Raw genomic sequence first — 21,384 nt, 5'->3', positions numbered from 1 at the left:
TTTAATATGTCCAAGTAGACTAGCAAAATTACCATAAGAACATAAAATTATCAAAAGGATAGAGAACAAATCATATTTGAAGTGGTAAAATAATCAAGCTGTTGGCATTATATAAAATGTGAGTATATGTTCAATCTATGATTACATTGTTATTTGTGGTTTAAAGTTATAATAAATAGTGAAGCATAACACCAGAAGTAACATCGAGTCATTTCTAGGGGTCCTAAACATTTGCTTAGACTGAATAAGTCAATTAGCCTCTCTGAAGCAGGGAAGATAACAATAATCATTTATTATTTCACTACAAGGTAGTAAGAGAAGACTTTGAATCAAGTCTTCAGCAGACAGCAGACTGAAGGTTAAACTCAAGTAATTGATTTATAAGAGGGAATAGGGAGTTCCTGCTATGACTCAGTGGTAATGAACCTGACTAGTATCCTTGAGGACTGAGGCTATGGGTTGGCTCCCTGGTCTCACTCAGTGTGTTAAGGATGTGGTGTTGCCATGAGCTGGGGTGTAGGTCACAGTGTGGTTTGGATCTGGTGTTGCTGTGGCTGAGGCATAAGCCGGTAGCTGCAGCTCCAATTTGACCGCTAGCCTGGGAACTCCCATATGCTGCAAGTGTGGCCATAACAAGCCAAAAACAAAAAAAAGAAGAAGGAATAGAAATGATGTAACTGCATGTTCTCCAGCATGGGGGTTAGCATAACTCACTTAGGCTGGTGTAAACTCAATCATATTGGGATTTTTAAAATATACTGTCATGTCTCTGCTTCCTGTAATAAGGATTTTAAGTCATTAAAGAATTGTTCAAGTGCAGTTTACTTTCTGGTAATAGTTTTTTTTTTTTTTTCTCCCCATTTTTCCTGAAAGCATCATTACCAAGCATACGCACACATAGGCACCGAGTAGCATCGTGGTGGGAATGCTGTTAGGCCATGTTCTAATTGCAACCCTGACACTATTAGTTGTGTCACATTTAATTGTATCACAGCTAATAGAAAAGTTGGGTTGGGCCCAAATTCTTTTTCGCAGGACACTTCACAGGTACAGGGGACTGCTATGGGCTGAAGTTGAAAGATTTCGAGGTGAAGACACACAATTACTGCTTCAGGTCGTGGCTGTTAAAACCAGAGTCGAGATGTTCCCCCCAGTGGTTGGCAGGAACAGATCACAGAGTTTTTAATCAACTGAAGGTCAAACGGTGGAAATCTGAGCTTGTGGCCAGCGTCTGTCACAGTTCTCACTGGCAGCTTCTGCAAACTCTGTCACCCAGCTGATTTCTTTCACTTCACTTAGTTCCCTCCAGGTCACCCAAACAGTTTGCAGTCCTTAGAAAGAAAAGGACTATGCCCTGTAGCCTACAAGGAAGGGTTAGAATTCCAGAGTGAGGGAGAAGGTAGGAGGATATCAGATGTGATATTTTTAATACTTCTTTGCTTGAGAGACAATAATTGAAATTATTTTTGATATTTATTCATTTATTTACTTATATTTTTAGAGCCATACCCACAGAATATAGAGATTCCCAGGCTAGGGACTGAATCGGAGCTGTAGCTTCCAGCCTACGCCACAGCCACAGCAATGCCGGATCCTTAACCCACTGCGTGAGGCCAGGGATCAACCCTGTGTCCTCATGAATAACAGTCGGATTTGTTAACCACTGAGCCATGATGGGAACTTCTGACATTATTTTTTAATGAAAATTTTTATTCCATTAAATGCATTAATTCATTCTTAATTAATTGTGTGTGTGTGCATTATTTCATAGTTTTCTCAGTCACCTACATTACTTAGAATCTTACTAACAATCTGTGTGACTTTTATGGAGCGTATGTACTGGGTTAAATAGTGCCTGCCCCCCCACCTCCCAATTCATGGGTACCGGAATGGCCTTCGCAGACATACTTAATTAAATGAAGGTGAAGTCATACTAGATTAGAGTAGGCTCTAAATCCAATATGACGGGTGTCCTTATGCAAAAAAGAGACACAAAGAGACTTGGCCACAGAGGGGAGAGGGTCATGTGAAGATAGAGGCAGAGATGAGGTGATGCAGTTATAAGCTAAGAAATGCCAAAAGACTGCCAAAAACAACCAGAAGCCAGTAAGCAGCAAGGAAAGATTAGTCTCTGAAGCCTTCAGAGGGAACATGCCTCTGCCGGCACACTAATTTCAGACTTCTCATCTTCAGAACTGTCAGAGTAAATTTCTATTGTGTTAAACCACACAATGAGTGACACAGTCACCACAGCCCCAGGAAACAGAGTCATATAATCCCTCTTTTAGGAGTGAAAATTCAGAGTCAGAAAAGTTAAGTGACAACCTTGAAATCATATACAGCAACATATAGAACACATCTCAGTCTAGAAGCCAGGTCTTTTGCGTGTGGGTTTAGTGTTATATCCATTTTTCAAGAAGCAGAAACACTATTTTTTGCAAGCAGAGTTGATTAACTTCGGGCTAGCAGTCCAGATATAGGCCTGGTGATACCACCAGTGTGCTGACTCATCCTATGACTGGCCTTAGCCTCCCTGATCCCCATGTTAATTTTTTTTTTTTTGTAAAATTCAATGATTGAGATTGACTACTTTATGAACTTAACATTATATTTCAGGTCATTGGGTAAATGTTTCGGATTCTTGGTACCCTGAGTTAACGGCACATTTAAGATTTCCTGAGACAGGAAAAAGGGTAAAGAAAAGGGATGTTAGAAGCCAAAAGATAAACTTCTGACTTCTGTGGACTTTACTTGGACCTAAACACCAGGCTTCCACTGATAAAATTCTGATGCAGTCTCAGCAATAAGGTGATTCAACATCTGGATCAACCCTGAATGGACATCCCATTATAATTCAATTTCCTTTTTAAAGAGCACTGGCAAAGTACATATCAGAAAACTAGCATTTATTTTGGCACTAACTTGGCACTTTTGGATTGGTTCCTCTGAATATCCTGGCAGCTGGAAGACTGGGTTGTGGACCCAAGGCATCCCTTTAGTCAATTCTCCTTTCTAGTATTAGCCAATCAAGTTGCACTCGACCAGCCTGCCAGGAGGCTTTCTAAGAAGGGTACTTCTCTGTGCTTGACAAACATTTGCATGTCTCCCGTGCATGGCATTGGGTATATCCTTAAAGCACATGCAATTATGGACATGTAGGGCACAGATATTTTACAGCTGACAATATGGAGAATTCGCCCTGTTCCAACAACTCTTCAGCTTTACCACCGTAAGAAGCTAAATGCTGCATTGCATTGGCCACTGTCTAGAAGTATGTGGCATTTTCTTTTATCTTTCTATTCAAAATACTGAGTACCTTCTTTGAATTATAGTCTAATAAATATGTAAAACCAGAATCCACTTAACAGGCAAAACTAACATATTTAAAACAATTCTTAATTTGTCTCCCATACCCTTCCCCTCCCCACATACCCTCCAAGTAGGCTCTTTTCCCAATTTCTGACCCCCCAAATGGTCCCACGATTCACCTAGTTTCTGATACCTAACATCAAAAAGTAAATTGGACATCTGTTTTTCTCCCATCCCACACACCCAGCAGCAAATCTCCACCTTTCCAAAGGCATCCTGAATTCTACCAGTTTTTAACACATACTCAGTTTCCACCACAACAGGACCTACCAACATCTCACTATACTATACATCAGCTTCCTCTCTAGTCCCCCTGCTTTCACTTTTAAAGTGAAAATTAGATCATGTCTCCACCCCCCCCCCCCACGCACGTGTCTCCACACTAAGAATTAGTCTGCCTTTCTTACTGAGCTTCCAGGTTTTCCTGTTACCTGTGGACTCCTCTTTTCCCCTCTCTGTTTTCTTTACTCTGCTGCAGCACAGAGGTTCTCTTCCTCTTCCTCTTCCAGGGTCATGATACTTGCTTTTGGCTCTCCTTGAAACATCCCTGCTCAAGATCTTTACTGGCATCCTTCCAACTGCAATCACAGGTCCCCTTAAACGTATCTTCCTCAGAAGGGTTCTCCTGATTTTCCTATTTAGAATCATCTCTATCCTTCTTATTCTCTGTTACCTTAAGCTGTTATCTTTTTCCTTTCCCTCTGCTTCCCCTTCTTCCCCTCCTTTCTTTTTTTCCTTACTTATGGCCACACCTGCAACATATGGAAGTTCCAGGGCTAAAGGTCAAAAAAGAGCTGCAGCTGAGGCCTACGCCACAACCACAACACCACCAGATCACAGCCCATGTTTGTGACCTATGCTGCATCTTGCAGCAAGCAACACAGGATCCTTAACCCACTGAGTGAGGCTCAGGATTAAACTCACAGCCTCAAGGAGACTTTGTGGGGTCCATCCACTGAACAACAGTGGGAATTCCTGCTTTATTCTTCTTCATGCTTTATTTTTGTCTACCATCCCTTTCTATTACTAGAATTAGTATTACTATTTATATTTATCTCATAAAGATAAATATGTGTCTGTCTTTTTTACTGCTAAGCTCCCATGCTGAGAAATACAGGGAAACCCATCATGTGCACATAAAAAAATCTTTGTGGAAAGAAAGAATGGATGAATGAATGACATGATACATTTCAAACTAATCTGGAACAGGAAAACTGAGCTTATGTACATGAACAGATGGGTTCCTGGGGTGAATTAGGTAGAGTGGGGATTTGTGCTTTTGGAATTCTTAAATAAAATCTTAGAGTGGAAATAGAAAAGACTTATGAAATAGACTAAAGAAGAAGGACAGTGTTTCAAATATGTGCGAGAGGCAGAGATAGAAATGAATAAATTGCATGCAGTGTTAAGGAACCTGACTGCATGAGAATAATTAGAATACAGCAATAGAGAAATGAATGACTATAATATTTGTAGAGGGTGGACAAAGTGCCAGAGAGCAGGCTAAGTATTTGATACTAAATAGCTCTTTTCAATCTCAGGATAATCATTTGAGGATGTACTTTTTTGTTCCATTTTACAGATCTTAAGTTTTACAATGTCCCTGCAGGATCTAGGTCTATTTCACATGTGAAGAAGCTGTGGTTTAGCAAAGCTCGCTTGCCTCAGTTAGTTAGGAAGTGAAAAAAGCCAGAATTCTAATCCAATCTTATTTCCAAATACTTGTTCTTAACAATCTTTCTCTCTCCTTCCGTTTGGAAAACCTGGAACATCAACTACAGATTGAAATTAGGTGGTAATGAAAAGGTTACTTGCATTGACCTTGGGCTCAGAATTCCACTATCTGACTTTTATTTAATAAAAACACCACAATATTCTCTCCTGGACACTGATAGAACCACCTTGACTCTGATTTTAACAGATACCATCTAAAGCAATAGATATGAGGCATCTTCTTAAAATCTTTTCATTTTATCCCATGGCAATCCTTTGTATCTGTGAAATATCCTGTGATCGGAAATTCTGACCTGATTCAGATTCTATATTGGATATGAATGTGATATCCCAAGTTAGGAAATTAGATTAAGATCCCAAAGAATTCCTCACCACTACCACCATCAGCTATGTTCCTGCAAAGTACAAATAACACTTTTTTTTATTTTTGATTTTTGATTTTTAGGACTGTCTGTAGCATATGGAGATTCCCAGGCTAGGAGTCCAATCAGAGTTGTAACTGCTGGCCTATGCCACAGCCACAGCAATGCCAGATCCAAGCTGCGTCTGCGACCTACACCACAGCTCAGAGCAAGGCCAGATCCTTAACTCACTGAGTAAGGCCAGGGATCGAACCCACAACCTCATGGTTCCTAGTTGGATTCATTTCTGCTGTACCACAACAGGAATTCCAGAAATAATATCTTTTAAAAACAATATGATAATGCAGGAATATTGGAGATAGAGAACAAGAGTTAAATTATTATCCTTTTGCATAGCACATAAGATTTATCATATATTACAACAGGCAGAATAAAACCTTCAGTTAAGAGAATCTGTAAAGTAGTGAAGTTATACAAAAATGAGTTCAAGTATTTGGGGTAGGTGTCACATGAGGATAGTCAACTGTAAATTTCTTCCTGTGATACTTCCTAAAAAGCACTACCATATTTCATGCTAAGACAAAAAAATGTATGTGTATATGTGTACACACATATACATTCTATTATGTAATATTTATACACTAATATCTTATAATCCTAATTTTAGGTTAAATAAAAGAGAAAATAAATTTGATCCCATAGGATATAATTTATATGTATAAGTTATTTAGAATAACTCATACGTGTCTTCTCCTAAAAATTTCATCCTTAATTTCACCCTTAATTTCTTTGATATTATTCTGCTTGTCTTATTTTACTTTTCTATCTTCAGCACATTGTAGGAGGCTTGATATGTAATAGCTACTCAATGAACGCTTATGAACTACATAGATAAAAAAAGGGCTCTCAAGATGAGGAATATGTAAACACATATAAGTAAAAACACCACATTCTTTTGGTCTTTCTTCTTTACTCGTGGACATCAGCTCTTCACAGAATCCATTGTAACTGAAGGAGTCCCATAAAAGAGCTCAGCTCAGCCAATTTATCTTTGGAGTTGAGTTTTATTTGGCTGCTACAGCCTAATGACAATGCCTCTGAAGATGTTCCAGCTCTGTTTTGCTGTAATTCAGTTTAGCAAACACCCTTTCATTTTGCATGGGCTACATAACCAAACTCAGCAATTAAAACCCCAAACCAGTCTACATTTTTGGAATCTCTTTATACCAGGCTAGATACCCATACTTCCCAGAAACTTCTATTATGACTCATTCATGTCCTCTTTTTCACATTCCCTAATAACAGTGAGAAACCAGTAGCCTTTTTGTTTATAATTTCTCACCACGCAGACAGCTTCTCTAGTTGTTTGGTTATTTACTATTATTATTATTATTGCTTTTTAGGACCATCTCTGTGGCATACGGAGGTTCCCAAGTTAGGGGTTGAATTGGAGTTATAGCTATTGGCCTACACCACAGCCACAGCAACATCAGATCAGAGCCATGTCTGTGACCTACACCACAGCTCACAACAACAGTGGATCCTTAACCCACTGAGTGAGGCCAGGGATTGAACCCACAACCTCATGGTTCCTAGTCGGATTTGTCTCCACTGCATCACAATGGGAATTCCTAGTTGTTTGGTTATACTAGCGGAAGAAGCTTGAATTATGCTTTGTGCTCAAAGAGAGAGAGAGAAACAGTGAGCTAGCAGAGACCTTTTAGGGGAAGTGAATTTATGGCACCAGTGTTTAAGCCAAGCAACAAGTGATATTTGTCTTTCATCTTTAACTGTGCATTGAAAGATACATGTTTTTTAATCTGAGAAAATATTTAAGGCACTTTAAGTAACTCATCAGAGAAGAGGTTCAGATCTAGAGTCTTTGATCTTTTAAAAATAAATCTTTTATATTAATTCAATGCATAATTAACTTTTTCAACATTGAAAAGGGACTAATTAAATATGCTTTAGTGAGTTCTTCTTAAAATAGTTTCCACTAGACTACTAGTTCCTGGGAGTCAGGACATTATCTGACTGGCTTTTGTATCCTCAGATACTAGCACAGTGTCTAGATCAGGGGTGCCCAATGGAATTTTCTGCAATAATGATATTGTTCTCTGTGCTGTCCTCTACAATAGTCATACATGAACTCTTGGAATGTGGCTCATGAGGCTGAGGAATTAAATTTTTAGTTTTCAATCTTATTTAAATGTTAAGTGCTATCTTAACAATTGTAGCTAGTGTGCTTGAATTTTAAATTTTATTTTACAACAAGGTAAATAGGCACATAGCTAATAGTAACTGTATTGGACAATGAAGGTCTAGAACTTTGCACAAAAGAATCATTGTGAATGACTGAATGAAAATGTGGCTACAGAGTGACCCACATTTGCTTTGAACTTTTCTAACACAATTCAACAACCCATTCTCACAAGCCTACCTCCAATTCTCCTCATAATATATGTGATTGTAGAAAACATAATGCCTTGCTAATTGACCATTAAATCCAAATGGATTCCTTAAGCATTCTGATGTTAAACCATAATCCTTTAATGTCTTCCATCTTATACTTGTAATACTTGAAAACATTTTTTCAATGAAAGAATTTTTAAATTATGCCAGTATGTGTATGTTACCTAAAAAGATGAGCTATCAGTGCTACTATTTCTTTCTTCCTACTATCAGTCTATAGCCACACACATGACCACAAAATTGGACCAGTTGTTTGGCTCATAGTCAACTTTGGCTCCATGGTCATCCCAAGTATTCACTCAAATCACCATACAGTGCAGTTAATAATAGGAAACAGCTTAAGTAATAAAAGAGCTAGCCAGAACTGTGATTTACTTGGTTTGCTTAATTTGCAGAATCATGATGAATAAATAGCACTGATATGTATCATCTCTGCCACCACATGATAAATACAAATCAGATTTTATCAGCAAACCAACTAGCTATTCACAAAATGACAACGCTGTGACGCATTTTATGGAATAAAGTGTTTTCCGATCGTAAAACCTTCAAATTCAGTTAGGGATGCAAAGATGTACAACAGGCAAAATTAGACAAGAGCCCACTAAGAGGGAGAGTATCATTAGAGCGAGAGTAATAAAAATATATAAATGGTTGTGGAGTAATCAAGTCCATTCCAAACTATCAATCAATAAGGTACTACATTAGTTTTATTATATTAGTGATTACTCTACTGAGTCTTCCACTTTGTAAGGGCAGGGCAGTTGAAATTATTTCCATTTGACCCCACTGGGGCAGGGAACTTTGAGTACCTATTAGACTATGCCAGGTAAGACTCAGGGGTCTCTCAAATGTTATCATGTTCCATCTTTACAACCTGGGAGCAGGAAGGGTATATCATAGCTCTGATTTTATAACTGAAGAAAATGAGGTCTCAAGGATTACGAAACTTGTCCTAGGATACAGGTAGTCATGTTTGGAGACATAGCTTTCAGAGGCTTTTCAGTCTCCCCACCCCCCATCCCCCATTACAGCCACACAAGTTGAGCCTTATTAGAATTAAAAAAAAAAAAATCCATCGCAGACATAGAAAACAGATTTGTGGTTGCCAAGGGGGTGATTGGAGGGAGTGGGATAGATGAGAAGTTTGGGGCCAATAGGTACAAATTATTGCATTTAAAATGGACAAGCAATGAGGTCCTACTGAACAGCACAGGGAACTATATACAATCTCTTGGGATAGAACATGATGGAAGATAGTATGAGAAAAAGAATGTCATGTATGATTGGGTCACTATACTGTACAGTAGAAGTTGGCACAACACTGTAAATCAACTATACTTTAATAAAAATAAAAAGTAAAAAAAAAAAAAAAGAATCCAAGGAAGGAAGATAAAAGCAAATACATCTATTGCTCTAGATCATATATTCTAAAGTCACTTGATTTGGGGGTTGCTTTCAATCATCTTTTCAATGTAAAGAATATAATGGACTAAGAATATTACTTACAACTCTTAATAAAAGGGTTTTGTGGATAATTGGGTTGTGGTCTCACAAATAGGCTCGCCATTCTAACTCAAGCCTCCAGCCAGCATGTGGTCCATTTTAACATCCTTCACGACTAAACTGCTTTAACAGCATCTTAAAGGACCCCAAGTAATAATTCAAAATTCTCCACATGTGGTATGAAAAGATTAGACGAGTCTTAAACAGGCAGGGACTTAAACCTGGCTGATAATACGGTGGAGAAATTATACACCATAAAGGCTGGGGGAAGGAGGAAGGGTTTAGCAAAAGGAAGATATAATCAGGAGACACAAACCTTCCCATAAATCAACCCTTTGTATTCTGAGTGATTATTTCATAAACTAGATCTCGGGCTGTTGATCTCTTTAAATGATTACTGCAGAATGTACGCACTTTTAGAAACAGTTGCTGGTTGATTTATATTTCAGACATATTTTCCATCAGTGTTTATTCCCTGAGAATACAGTTTTCATAATAGAGTTGATATTTTCAAATAATATGGAAAACTTGAAATTCAATTTGTATAAAAGCTATGTCATTTTAATGTAAAATTACTACATCATATTTGGAAAAATAGTGATAAAATGAGCAAGTAAATGCGTACCCAGACCAGACCCATTTTCAAAAGATAAGACCATTCTGTCAAGAAGAGAAAAATGATGAAAACGTCCCCCTCTAAATTCTGAAATTCTAATGAAATAATAAAATCAGCCTTTGAACTCCCTCTAAAAACACAGAGAGATGGGCTTATAAGAAGTCCAGAGAGAAGGGAGAGAAAGAGAGAGGAGGAAAATTAAGGGCGAGGAAGGGAACAAGGGGAGGGGGAGGAGGAGGGAGAGGAGAGGGGGAAGGGAGGGGAGGAAATGAAGCACAGGATCTCTAAAATATTCCACCTTATTCAGAAACTGGTGTATTACTGAGCAGGCTTGGAGATGATAAAGTGTTCCCTAGCCTAGAAATATTTTTAAATTGCCAGAATGGCATTTTGTGTTAACAACAGAAGATAAAATACACATGCCGTACCTATTAGTCATGATAGCATAATTTATTTATCCTAATGTCTGTAATAAAGACAGCCAGTGAGCTACACAGTACTCTTAATCTAAATGAATTGAAGCAGTTGGCTGTTTTGCACATGTAAAAGATATTCTAAACGCACTGTTTATCTAGGCTGGACTGCTCCTATCTACCTATCTACTCAGTAAGAGATTAATTATCCAATGACAGTACTCAATGAAACAGAATCAGCTCACCCTGCAAACAAACAATGGCCTGCAAAGGAAATAATTCTTCCTCCATACAGTGGTAAGAAGAGAGGGATTTAATAAAGCAATGCTGCTCTTAAAGGCCAAAATATGGTTAGCCATTCTAATGCCACTATCGTTGCCCTAAATGAAAAAAATTCAAGACACTTTCATGTTTCTAAAACAGAAAGATTATCCACTTTCATTTTCTGCAAAAAAGATAACTTATATGAGACAACAATACCTATAAGCCATAACATATCTAGTTAGGCATTTAGTTTTGTTTTGTGCCTTATCATCATTTATGCTAACTTTTAAGTAAAGTAAATGCTTACAGAGACCAGTGCCTAGTAAGGTCTTTTGCACAAATTCTCAGACAGCTTTCTGAATAAGGAAGAATGGACAATTAACAAAGGACAAGAGCAACTGTCTTTGGAATAAAGCGGTTATTTGAGGAGGTTGATCCAATATGATTTAGGCATAAAAAATTACCTAGATAATATGTCTTGGCCATCACAGGTTAGGCTCATAAGCAAATTGGTGATTCAGATTTTTACTATTTTATTTACAAATTCTTACAAATTTCCTTACATTAGGTGTTTTTTTTTTTTATTTCTGCATATTTAAAATATTTGCTTCCTCAAGAAGCTTCTGAGATCCTTAAATGCTGTTACTTCATTACACACATATGCTTTCTTAATGTGCCTAAGATAGCATGAAACAGGATTAGGAACATACTAGAAGTTCGTTGAACATACTTGTAAGTTGAATTATGTCACTGTCTTTGTTTTATAAAGGTAAAGCCATATGTGTAATACCAACAATCACAGACAATTTTTTTCATTAATTATACTAAAAATGTTTTATCATTACTTTCTTATGAAATGAGGCCTCATTGGTAGTCAGTATCAAAATGGAAAAGGCACTCTTGTCCCTTGGCTTAGGAAGCTTGGAATTTTTAAAAAATGTGAATTAAAAGAAATGCGTAAATTGATTTTTAAGCTGGGCACTTAGGTATAATGCTACTGACAGAAGAAAAAAGTTGCTCTCAGACTTTGAAGCAAGGCAGTCTAAGTAGGATTTTTATTGTCTAAACGTCATAATCATAGCCAGTCAGCCCAGGAACATACACTAAAACAATTTCAGGGATAATGGGGGGATAAGGAAGTGAAGAATTCAGATACTCCATAGAATTTGGATCTTCTGAAAATGAACGTGTTTTATGGCTTTACATTTCTTGGATCTAGTTTCCCTCTGGGAAGCTTCTTGAGGACATAGTGCATGTGTAAGTTGTTTCATAACTCTATTTAGAAGTCCTGTGCCATTGTTCTTTTCCTTTAATGTTATAGTTATGGTAGACCAACTTGGGAAATCTGGAAAATCAATGCAGGAGGCTGAAACCCAAAGTTGATGATGAAGTACAGGTAGGTAGAGTCAATCCGTTACTAGGAAGTAAATACCTAACAGTGTGGATGAATTAGGCCTTGTGATCTTTGTTAATTTGCCCTTAGGGAGACATGGCCCAAGTGAAGAGGCCATCTTGTTACAAAGTTATCTTACCTTGAAAAACTCACTTCCATATACTGCTTACACATCTTCCTTCCACTTTGTCACCTCACTGAATTGCTAAGAAAGGATTCAAGAATACCACCAAAGTAAATAAATCCTTTCTGAACATGCCCTAACCCGTCTCATACTCACACTCAGGCTGAGTGGCCACCTTGATGGGTTGAGAGCTCTCCCCGGGCCCCCACTCGTTGTAGGCCACAACTCGGAAGGTGTACATGGCTTCTGGCTTCAGGTTTCCCACAGTAAACTGAAGGGACCCAGGCTGGGATGTATTCAGCGCTCGTTCCCTGGGAAAGAAAAGTTGCAGGGAAAGATTATTCCAACATGAAGACTTTTAGCCTCAACCTGTATTTAAGGAGCAAGAGCAGGCAGGTGGACCAAAAGGTTGCTTCTTCATTTTGTGATGACTCTACATGTAAATCAAGTCCTTGGGGGCTTACTATAGGACACGAACTGACTGAAAAGGCTTATCAATAAAGGTTGCAGGATTTCTCAGAGGTTCAAGTTCATGCCATTCCCATGAAACTCACATACTAAAGTCTATGCCCTTGATGCTTTCAAATTTAGCTCAAAACTCATGACAAAGAGCTAGCAAAAGGAGAAGAAACATCTGGGAAGCAGACAGAAAGATGCATTTCATAAACAACCAGCTAATGACAGAAATCAAGGTTTCAATTATTTCAGGAGTCGCTCTTTGTCAATATTGCCAACACATAGCTTTATGCATTTCCTTTCACTGTAGGAAAGGATAAGGCAGATGCTAAGTGTCAACATGTAGAGAGCTTGAGGCTCTGTGGTGACTTTAAGTGCCATTAGTGACAGGGAGTAGATTCCCTCCTATGTGAGGAGAAAGCACAATACCATGTCTACTTGCCTTTCCTTCATCTGCATATGTCCAATTCATTTACCAATGAACAGTTCCTTGGTGGGTCCAAACAAATGAATCTGTTGATCATGGTGGGATTTACAATCCATATTAAGAGAAGACAAACCCTCTGGATATGGATGCTGACATAAAAGAAACAGGAACTGCTCAAGTCTGCTTTAAGGATACACATCATTCTAGACATTTATACACACATTGGCCTCATATAATTCAATGTGAAAGAGAAGTTCCTTCTAAGCCACTCAACTCTTTCTTAAGTTTTCTATTTCCACATAATATCACAGTGGAATTCTATGTTCATTTTAATTTTACTATTTGATTTTATTTTGTGGGGGGGGAGATATTTCAAAGGAAACCTATTTTTCCGCCAGGGCAAATTAAACTTCCAAAAAGGAAAGTAAAAACAAAGTTCTAAATTCTAAAGTTGATTCCTGGGCATCTACATGCTCTTAATTTGACTAATAATAACTGAGACTGGCTGGCTCCTCCTCAAGCTCTCCTCTTCTTCTTCATGCATTAGATTGTATCTCCCAGCCAAACCCCCACCCCCCAGCCTAGATGAGGCCAGGTGATGGGTTCAAACCAATGAGTTTGAGTGTCCACAACATGTGCTGACTCCAGACCTGGCCTAGAAAAGCTGCACATGTGGTTTCACTCACGTTCTCTTTCTTCCTCTGTAAACTGGAGGCAGGCAAGCATGGTAACCTTGGACACCATACACTGAGGATGAAGGAATCAAAATTTTGCAAGAATTCTGGAGAAGACCTGGGAGAAGAACTAACTCTCAATGAGGAACATCTTTTTCCTACTTTATAAATAGATTTGAGCAACTATAAATTTGAGGGATTATTTATTATAGCAGTTAGCATTATCTTAGTCATGATGGCTCATAATTTAAATATGCTCCCTGGATGATTACCAGGGGCCAGATGGAGGGAGGAATGGGATGGTGGTATATACTGAGTACTGAGTTTTAGGTGTAGAAGATGAAAAATTCTGGAGCTAGAGGGTGGTAATAGTTGTGCTACAAGGCAAATGCACTGAATGCCATGGAAATCTACACTTAAAAATGTATATTTTACCACAAGGAACAAACAAACCAACACAAAAATAGAGCACCTGTGTGAATCTAGATAGAGCCTAAGATTTAGGTATTCCTTATGAATGCTGCATTTAATTGGCTGCAAGGCTGAATTATGACTTATAGCAAGGGAGGGATCTGGGATTCAGATGGTAACCTGCAGTAAGTAAGGGCAAGAAATATCAGATAGGATGGAGCATTCATGTACCACACATCACAATGATGTGTTCTATTAAACTAAGATTACTTAGGCCAATGCATTGCTTTGTAAAAGAAAACTCTTGTAATTCAACTATATGCCTTGTGGATGTAGGAATTTTTGCATTTTATTTTCTTTCACCAGAAGAACTTTTATATGCATTGCCTCTCTTTTTATACAGATAGGGTAGTTTTATTATCATTATTTTATAGATGCAAAAGTGAGATTTAGAGAAAAAAAATTTTTCAAAGGATGCACGGTTAGTAAGTACCACAGTTAAGAGTGAAATCTGGAGCTTCATCCTCTCAATCCAGTATTTATATCATTCAACATTAGAGGAAAAGAAGGGGCCTATTTGGTTCATGGGCACTTGGGTAGAAGACATGAGCTCCTAAAGGGGAAGAAGGGTCATGAGATGTTCAGAAACCACTGTGACAATGAGTGTAACTAGCATCTGTTTTAAGTCATTTCATGATACCTTTCTAGACATTCAAGCAACATACCTGTCACTGAAGTCAAATTTGCATACCAAACTTTTTGCGTTATCTACAAAGGATAGCTTTCATAATTGGTTTTACTCTATAACTACTAAATAATTTAGATGAGATAGATGTGCTCTAGAACATGTTGGCATAACCTCTTGAAAAGGCTTTCTTCAAAGGAAAAAGAGGCCAGGACATGTGGGCATGCCCAGATAGCAATGCTTAAGATTATATAATAGAAACATCACTCATCTATTAAAAGGGGATGCTGAGTTTTACTACAAGGAAGGGAGTTTTACGTTCTATAATCTCCAGCAGCTGCCAAAAAATACTCCAATTACCGATATTATATCTATTCCTTGATATAGACAATTGAATCTTCCTGCATATTACCTAAAGTATGAACACAACATCTTTAGATAATACTTCCATGAGAGTGATCTCAGCCCCTCCTCTAACGGGAAGCTAGTATTGCCTTGGATTTACCACTAAGTTTCTTCAATGTGGGTTCTTAGTGGTTTTAAACAACAATTAATCATTATGTGCCATTTTCACTTTATATGCCAATTTCAGAAAATCTGCTTGTTCTATCAAAGTGAGATCTCATCAAAATGCTATGTAGACAATGAAGTGGATTTAGGATTTTTAAATCTGTGTTGCTGGATTGGCTTTCTCATTAACTTCTCTGAGCCACAGATTTCTCAAGTGTTAATTGGTGTTATAAATACATTTACCTTATAGAGTCCAGAAAATTAAATGAAATCCTGTACATAAAACTGCATAAAGCAAGAGGCATGAGGCCTGGTGCCCATGGAGTCTTCTGTATATGGCAGATACTACTGCCATTATTTTCTTCCATATATGGCAGATACTACTGCCATTATTTCTATTGTTATAACAAAAATACCACCATAACCTCATGGGAAATAAGTGCTCTAGGGTTCAAGAAGAGAGCTTTTCCACAATCTGAAGGGAGAAGTAAATAAGAAGCATAATCATGAAGAAAAACACATAAATATTGATATTTTTTTCTATCAGATTAGTTTATAGAAGTAAGTTAAATCAAAAGAGTAGTCCTAATCTAACTAGAGGCATTGAACAAGCCTCAATAATGAAAAGGGTAATCTTTTTAAAAGGGAAGGTGCTTTGCTGAAACAACAAAGCAGGGATGGGTATTCCTTTAGTTCCATGGCATAGATGAGCAGCCTTGTGATGTCTGTTGCCCACCCTGGGCTCTGGGCTTTGTTGCCAGGCTGCTCTGATGTGTCCCTGGGTCCTACTGGGGTGACATCAAACATGATACAAATGCATTCTAAGAAAATGGCATTTATAGCCATGTCACCCTTTACAGATTTGTTCAGTTACAAAGATTCACAGGTGGACTTTGATCATGTCTTTTGTTCTTTAATAGCTGAAAACAAACCATCGAAAATCACTTCCCAACAAGTAAGTAAAATCTGAATTTGGAAGGGCAGGTTGTTACTCTTATCTGGTTTCACCTTAGAGTGCCAGCCACAGACAGGTAAATGCTCCATAATCTCTATCTTTAGGCAGTTAGTAATTAGGATTTTCTCTGCTCACTCTAGGCCTGCTCCTCCATAAATGGGCAGATAAGCACACTAGGTTCTGAAGAAGAGAAAAGAGTAGAAGTTAGGGGAGTTCCCGTCATGGCGCAGTGGTTAACGAATCCGACTAGGAACCATGAGGTTGCGGGTTTGGTCCCTGCCCTTGCTCAGTGGGTTAACGATCCGGCGTTGCCGTGAGCTGTGGTGTAGGTTGCAGACGCGGCTCGGATCCTGCGTTGCTGTGGCTCTGGCGTAGGCCGGTGGCTACAGCTCCGATTCAACCGCTAGCCTGGGAACCTCCATATGCTGCGGAAGCAGCCCAAGAAATAGCAACAACAACAACAACAACAAAAAAGACAAAAAGACAAAAGACAAAAAAAAAAAAAAAAAAAAAGAGTAGAAGTTAGGAGTTTGCCTAATTACTGTGTTGGGGTGTCCTGCCCGTCACCGCACCAACCACTCCTGGGAAAGCAGCCAAGGCCCAGAACTGTGTCTCCACAAAGTTCTCTCCTATGACTCTGAGGATGTAATTACCCTTCAAATCCACAGAGCTCAGAGTCTGATCTCTGACGGCTGATGTATTGTCAAAGCTTCATTATTCCACTTCTTTTCCCCTTGACTCTGAGATGGTTCAGGCAAGTTCAAGATAAAATTGATGAAGTAAAGGGACTAAATCACCTGTGCTTTCTAGAATCCATTCGCTACAAATTCATTCATTTGGAAGTCCACATAGAGTATAAATATACAAATTCTATCTCTTTCTGTTGGCTGAAAAAGATGTAGACAACTTGTGCTCATTGACTTTTACATGGAGACCAAGAAGAGTTCCTCAATAAAAAGCATCTCTTTCATGTAAATTCTGGTTCTCGGTGCTTTGGCTTACCTGGTTGAGGTTTCTTAGAAAAGAACTACTATGTTCTAAAAGCATACATTTTGACCCAGTGCTGCCACTCTCAGATCAGACTTTTTCTAAAATTCTTCTTAAACACTGATATCCTTTGATATGCATTGAGACTTGACTCTGATTAGGTTATATTCTGCTGTGCCTGGAAGTGGCCCCTGTTCTGGTTCTTACTTACAATGTGTTGCATTAAAATAGCTTTTCCTAGTTCTTTATCATTGGTCTTCACAGTTTTGTCTTCTGTCCACACAGATAATCCTCTAACATACATTATCTGTTAATGTGACCAAAACATCAGGCTGGATGCTATTCTATGGTTAATACAATCTCCACTCCTTGGGACAAGACCTTCAACATGTAGCCCAAAGTTTTCCTCACTCATCTGCAGTGGGTCGCTTTGCTTCACAATACCCTATTCATCCCAAACAAACTCTCTGCCTTTGTCATTCTGCTTTTCATCAGTTTCCTTTTGTTTTATTTCAGTAATATTGGAGTTGCTTTCTCCTGACTCAGCTCCTTCTTGGTTTGACAAAAGCTCATTCATTTTTCAAATCCAGTTCAAATGAAATCTCCCAGCTGGAGCTTTCTGACCACCATGTCCTCTAATTCGAAAAATGTATAGTACTCTAGCCTTTGTGATTTCATTGCTCTTGATTTACACATCAACTGCAGCTTGTATCACATTGTGTTGACAGACATTCCTGTCTCTTTGACTCAATGGTGAATTATTTTAGAAGTCACATCCCATTCATATTTTATTGACACACAGAATCTATTCTCATTGAATATAAAGAATGGCTATGTTGCTGGTGCTCACAATTTTTAAATGAATGCATGAATAAATGCAATAATTCTTAATAGGATAATTGTACAATATCTCCACAGAGTGTGAGCTCAGAAATGCTTAGAGAGCTGGATTCTGTCCAGATTCCATCCCAACTTACTTGAGTAGCCTTCAGCTGCCATTCACATTCCTGGATCTCCTTTTCATTATTTGAAAAAAGTGAGATCTAATCTAAGAAATCTTTTATATATAATATTCTTAATTGGGTACAGAAAATCACCTGTGTGTGTGTGTGTGTGTGTGTGTGCTGAATTCAGCACTTCTGTATTTACATTTCAGAAGTAAACAGAGTTTAAAGATTAAGATGATACTCTTTCTTAGTGGATCTTTTCTAACATGTCTCCAGCATACCTTTTAAGTAAACACATATCTTCTTGCCTAAGTACAGCAGGGTGTTAACATTTAATCACAGCTGTGAAGTGAGCAACAAACCCTGTCTGGATATAACAACTACCTAATTAGTCGCTTCAAGAAGGAAGAGTTCTATGAATGTTCCTTTGTAAGTAGGAACTATAATATTTTTAAGGGAAATATTTTTAACATCCTTTGATCCACACCACTTTCATTTTGATTTCTTTAGTGAAAGCAAGAAGAGTGCAATAATGAGAAGATTTCAAAGCTGGAGTAGGCTGTCTACTAAAATAAGGCTCAAAGTAACAGTAGCAACAACCACCAGAATGCCATACCCTTTCTTACCCCAGAACTGCAGACTTTGGAATTAGTGTTACTTTGATGGGAAAGTAGATTCAGAGGTGACTTAGTCCAAGACAAAACATCATGAGGAATGGAGATCATTTTCTTGGCAAGAGAAATTCCCACTAAATTTTGGTTAAAAATTGTTTTTAATTGAATTTTTTTTTTTTTTTTTTTTTGGAAAGAGCAGTCTGAGACACAGGCTTTTAAAATTTTGCCTTAACATAATCTATGTTTCAGCATCTAGGGTACATCCAAAAGACTAGTTACATAACAAAAAACTATAGCAACAGTAAATAAAAGGGTATCTTTTCATCGAAAAATAAAAGTTTTATTTTAAATTATTTAGTTTACTTTCAGCTAATGCTCCTAAAATAAACATGATTCGACTGTGGCCCCTCTCCTCATTCTACTGTTTTTAATTTTTTTTTTTTTCTTTTTAGGGCCACACCTGTGGCATATGGAAGGTCCCAGGCTAGGGGATGAATCAGAGAAGAACTGCATCTGCAGGCCTATGCCATAGCCACAGCAACAACAAGACTATAATTTGAGCCTCATATGCAACGTAAATTACAGCTTGCAGCAATGCTGGATCCTTAACCCACTGACTGAGGCCAGGGATTGAACCCGCATCCTCACAGAGACTGGTCAGGTTCTTAACCCACTAAGCCACTATGGGAACTCCTCTATTGTTTTAAGGATAGTCCATCTTATCTTTCTCAACCTGCTATTATTATCTACAACTTCACAATTTCCTGATATAGACTTGACATATATCTCTAACCAAAACTTTTCCACTGAGCTCCAGATTCCTATTTTCAAGGCCTTTGTTGAAAGGTGTGTCAAATACAACATGTCTTAAACTGAATTTCTGATCTTTATTCTCAAACCTAGATCTTTCCATCATCCTAATTTCAGCAAATTGTCTCAGCATTTATCCCTTTAAATACGCTGAAACCTAGGAACTATCCTTGAACACCCTCTTTGTATCATCATTAATGCCCAATTCTTCACATTGTCTTCTCCATTTTTCTTTCTAAATATTTCTAGACTGTCTCCACTGCTCCATCTTCACTGACACATCCTTAGTCTGGCCCACCTATTAAATATGACTACACTGTTTCCATGGAGACTGTTCCCTTCTCCATTATTCCAACACAGTTCTGGACACATTGTCAACTCACAAGTGCATGATGGGTCAATATATATATTTACATATTTTTATAAATATATATATTATATATATAAATATATATTTATATATTTATGGGCCTTATATATTTATATGTGACATCTGTAGATGGCATGTTTTATATTTCATTATGCATCAAGGCCATGATAAAAATTAAATCCATTGTCTCTCATTCGATGACTACTTTGAAGTAGAAAAGACAGGGTTTTACATTTTGCAGAGAAGTAGTATGAAAGGAGGGCTGATGAAACCAAAGAGGGCCCTGTGGGGCTCCTGGGCACAAGCCTTTCTACATCCTCCATTTCTTGTTTTTTTTTTAATTTTTTTTTTTTTTACTTTTTTTATTACTCAATGAATTTATTACATTTATAGTTGTACAATGATCATCACATGCTGGGGTTGTGGGATGGAAACCCCATTTCTTGTTTTTAGGGAATAAGCTTCAGCCTTCATGACCTTCCCTGAGTTACTAAGGGCAGGTCCAAACATTTGCTAATCAGGGAAGGGTGAAGATGCAGAGACAAGAGGAAAAGTCAAGAAAAGTCTGTACTAGCCATGGGGCAGGGTCCTGGTTCCTCTTCAAGGAATATACATAACAATATCTTTGAGTTCTTCTGTAGAACTAAACCCACACAAATGAAAACAAGAGTGGAGGGCCACCAGAACCAATCCTGAGTGGGCCAGACTAAGGGTGTGTCAGTGAAGATGGAGCAGTGGAGACAGTCTAGAAATATTTAGAAAGAAAAATGGAGAAGACAATGTGAAGAATTGGGCATTAATGATGATACAAAGGGGATGTTCAAGGATAGTTCTTAGGTTTCAGCGTATTTAAAGGGATAAATGCTGAGACAATTTGCTGAAATTAGGATGATGGAAAGATCTAGGTTTGAGAATAAAGATCAGAAATTCAGTTTAAGGCATTTAGTCCTGGGGCCACGAAATACCAACTGTGAAGAACTATGAAGGCTTTCATCTACCCTGATCCTTAGCTTTGGCCCCATTTTCTACTCCCAAACTATAAGACCACTTCTTAACCTCTCCCAGGAGAGGAAGTGGTCTTTAAGGCTTTATGTTGCTGTGGCTCCCTTTGGCTGGCAAAGCAATAAAAGCTATCATTTTCTCTTTCACTCAAAACTCTGACTCTGAGTTTCTATTTGGCACTCATGGACAGAGGCTGAGTTTTGGTAACACTGACTCTGCCAAGCTTTAAGCCAGGGCCAGAAAGTGGTGCTTTGGATTCTGAGCATTGTTCTCTTTCCATCAC

The 21,384-nt window shown here is 38.1% G+C and overlaps 1 protein-coding gene across 6 annotated transcripts in view; it reads right to left on the bottom strand.

The window, feature by feature from the left end:
• DCC (DCC netrin 1 receptor) overlaps window positions 1-21,384 on the bottom strand; it is a 1,568,393-nt gene that overhangs the window by 383,799 nt on the left and 1,163,210 nt on the right. For all 6 annotated transcript variants that reach the window (XM_021073445.1, XM_021073448.1, XM_021073456.1 and 3 more), the window contains one exon: window positions 12,410-12,564. In XM_021073445.1, the coding sequence (XP_020929104.1) occupies window positions 12,410-12,564 (155 nt within the window). The remainder of the gene's footprint in view (window positions 1-12,409; window positions 12,565-21,384) is intronic.

This window comes from Sus scrofa, chromosome 1 (genome assembly GCF_000003025.6).
Source record: "Sus scrofa isolate TJ Tabasco breed Duroc chromosome 1, Sscrofa11.1, whole genome shotgun sequence".
Lineage (NCBI taxonomy): Eukaryota > Metazoa > Chordata > Mammalia > Artiodactyla > Suidae > Sus > Sus scrofa.
Note: the sequence above shows the minus strand (reverse complement) of the source record. Positions and strands in the feature narration are given on the sequence as shown.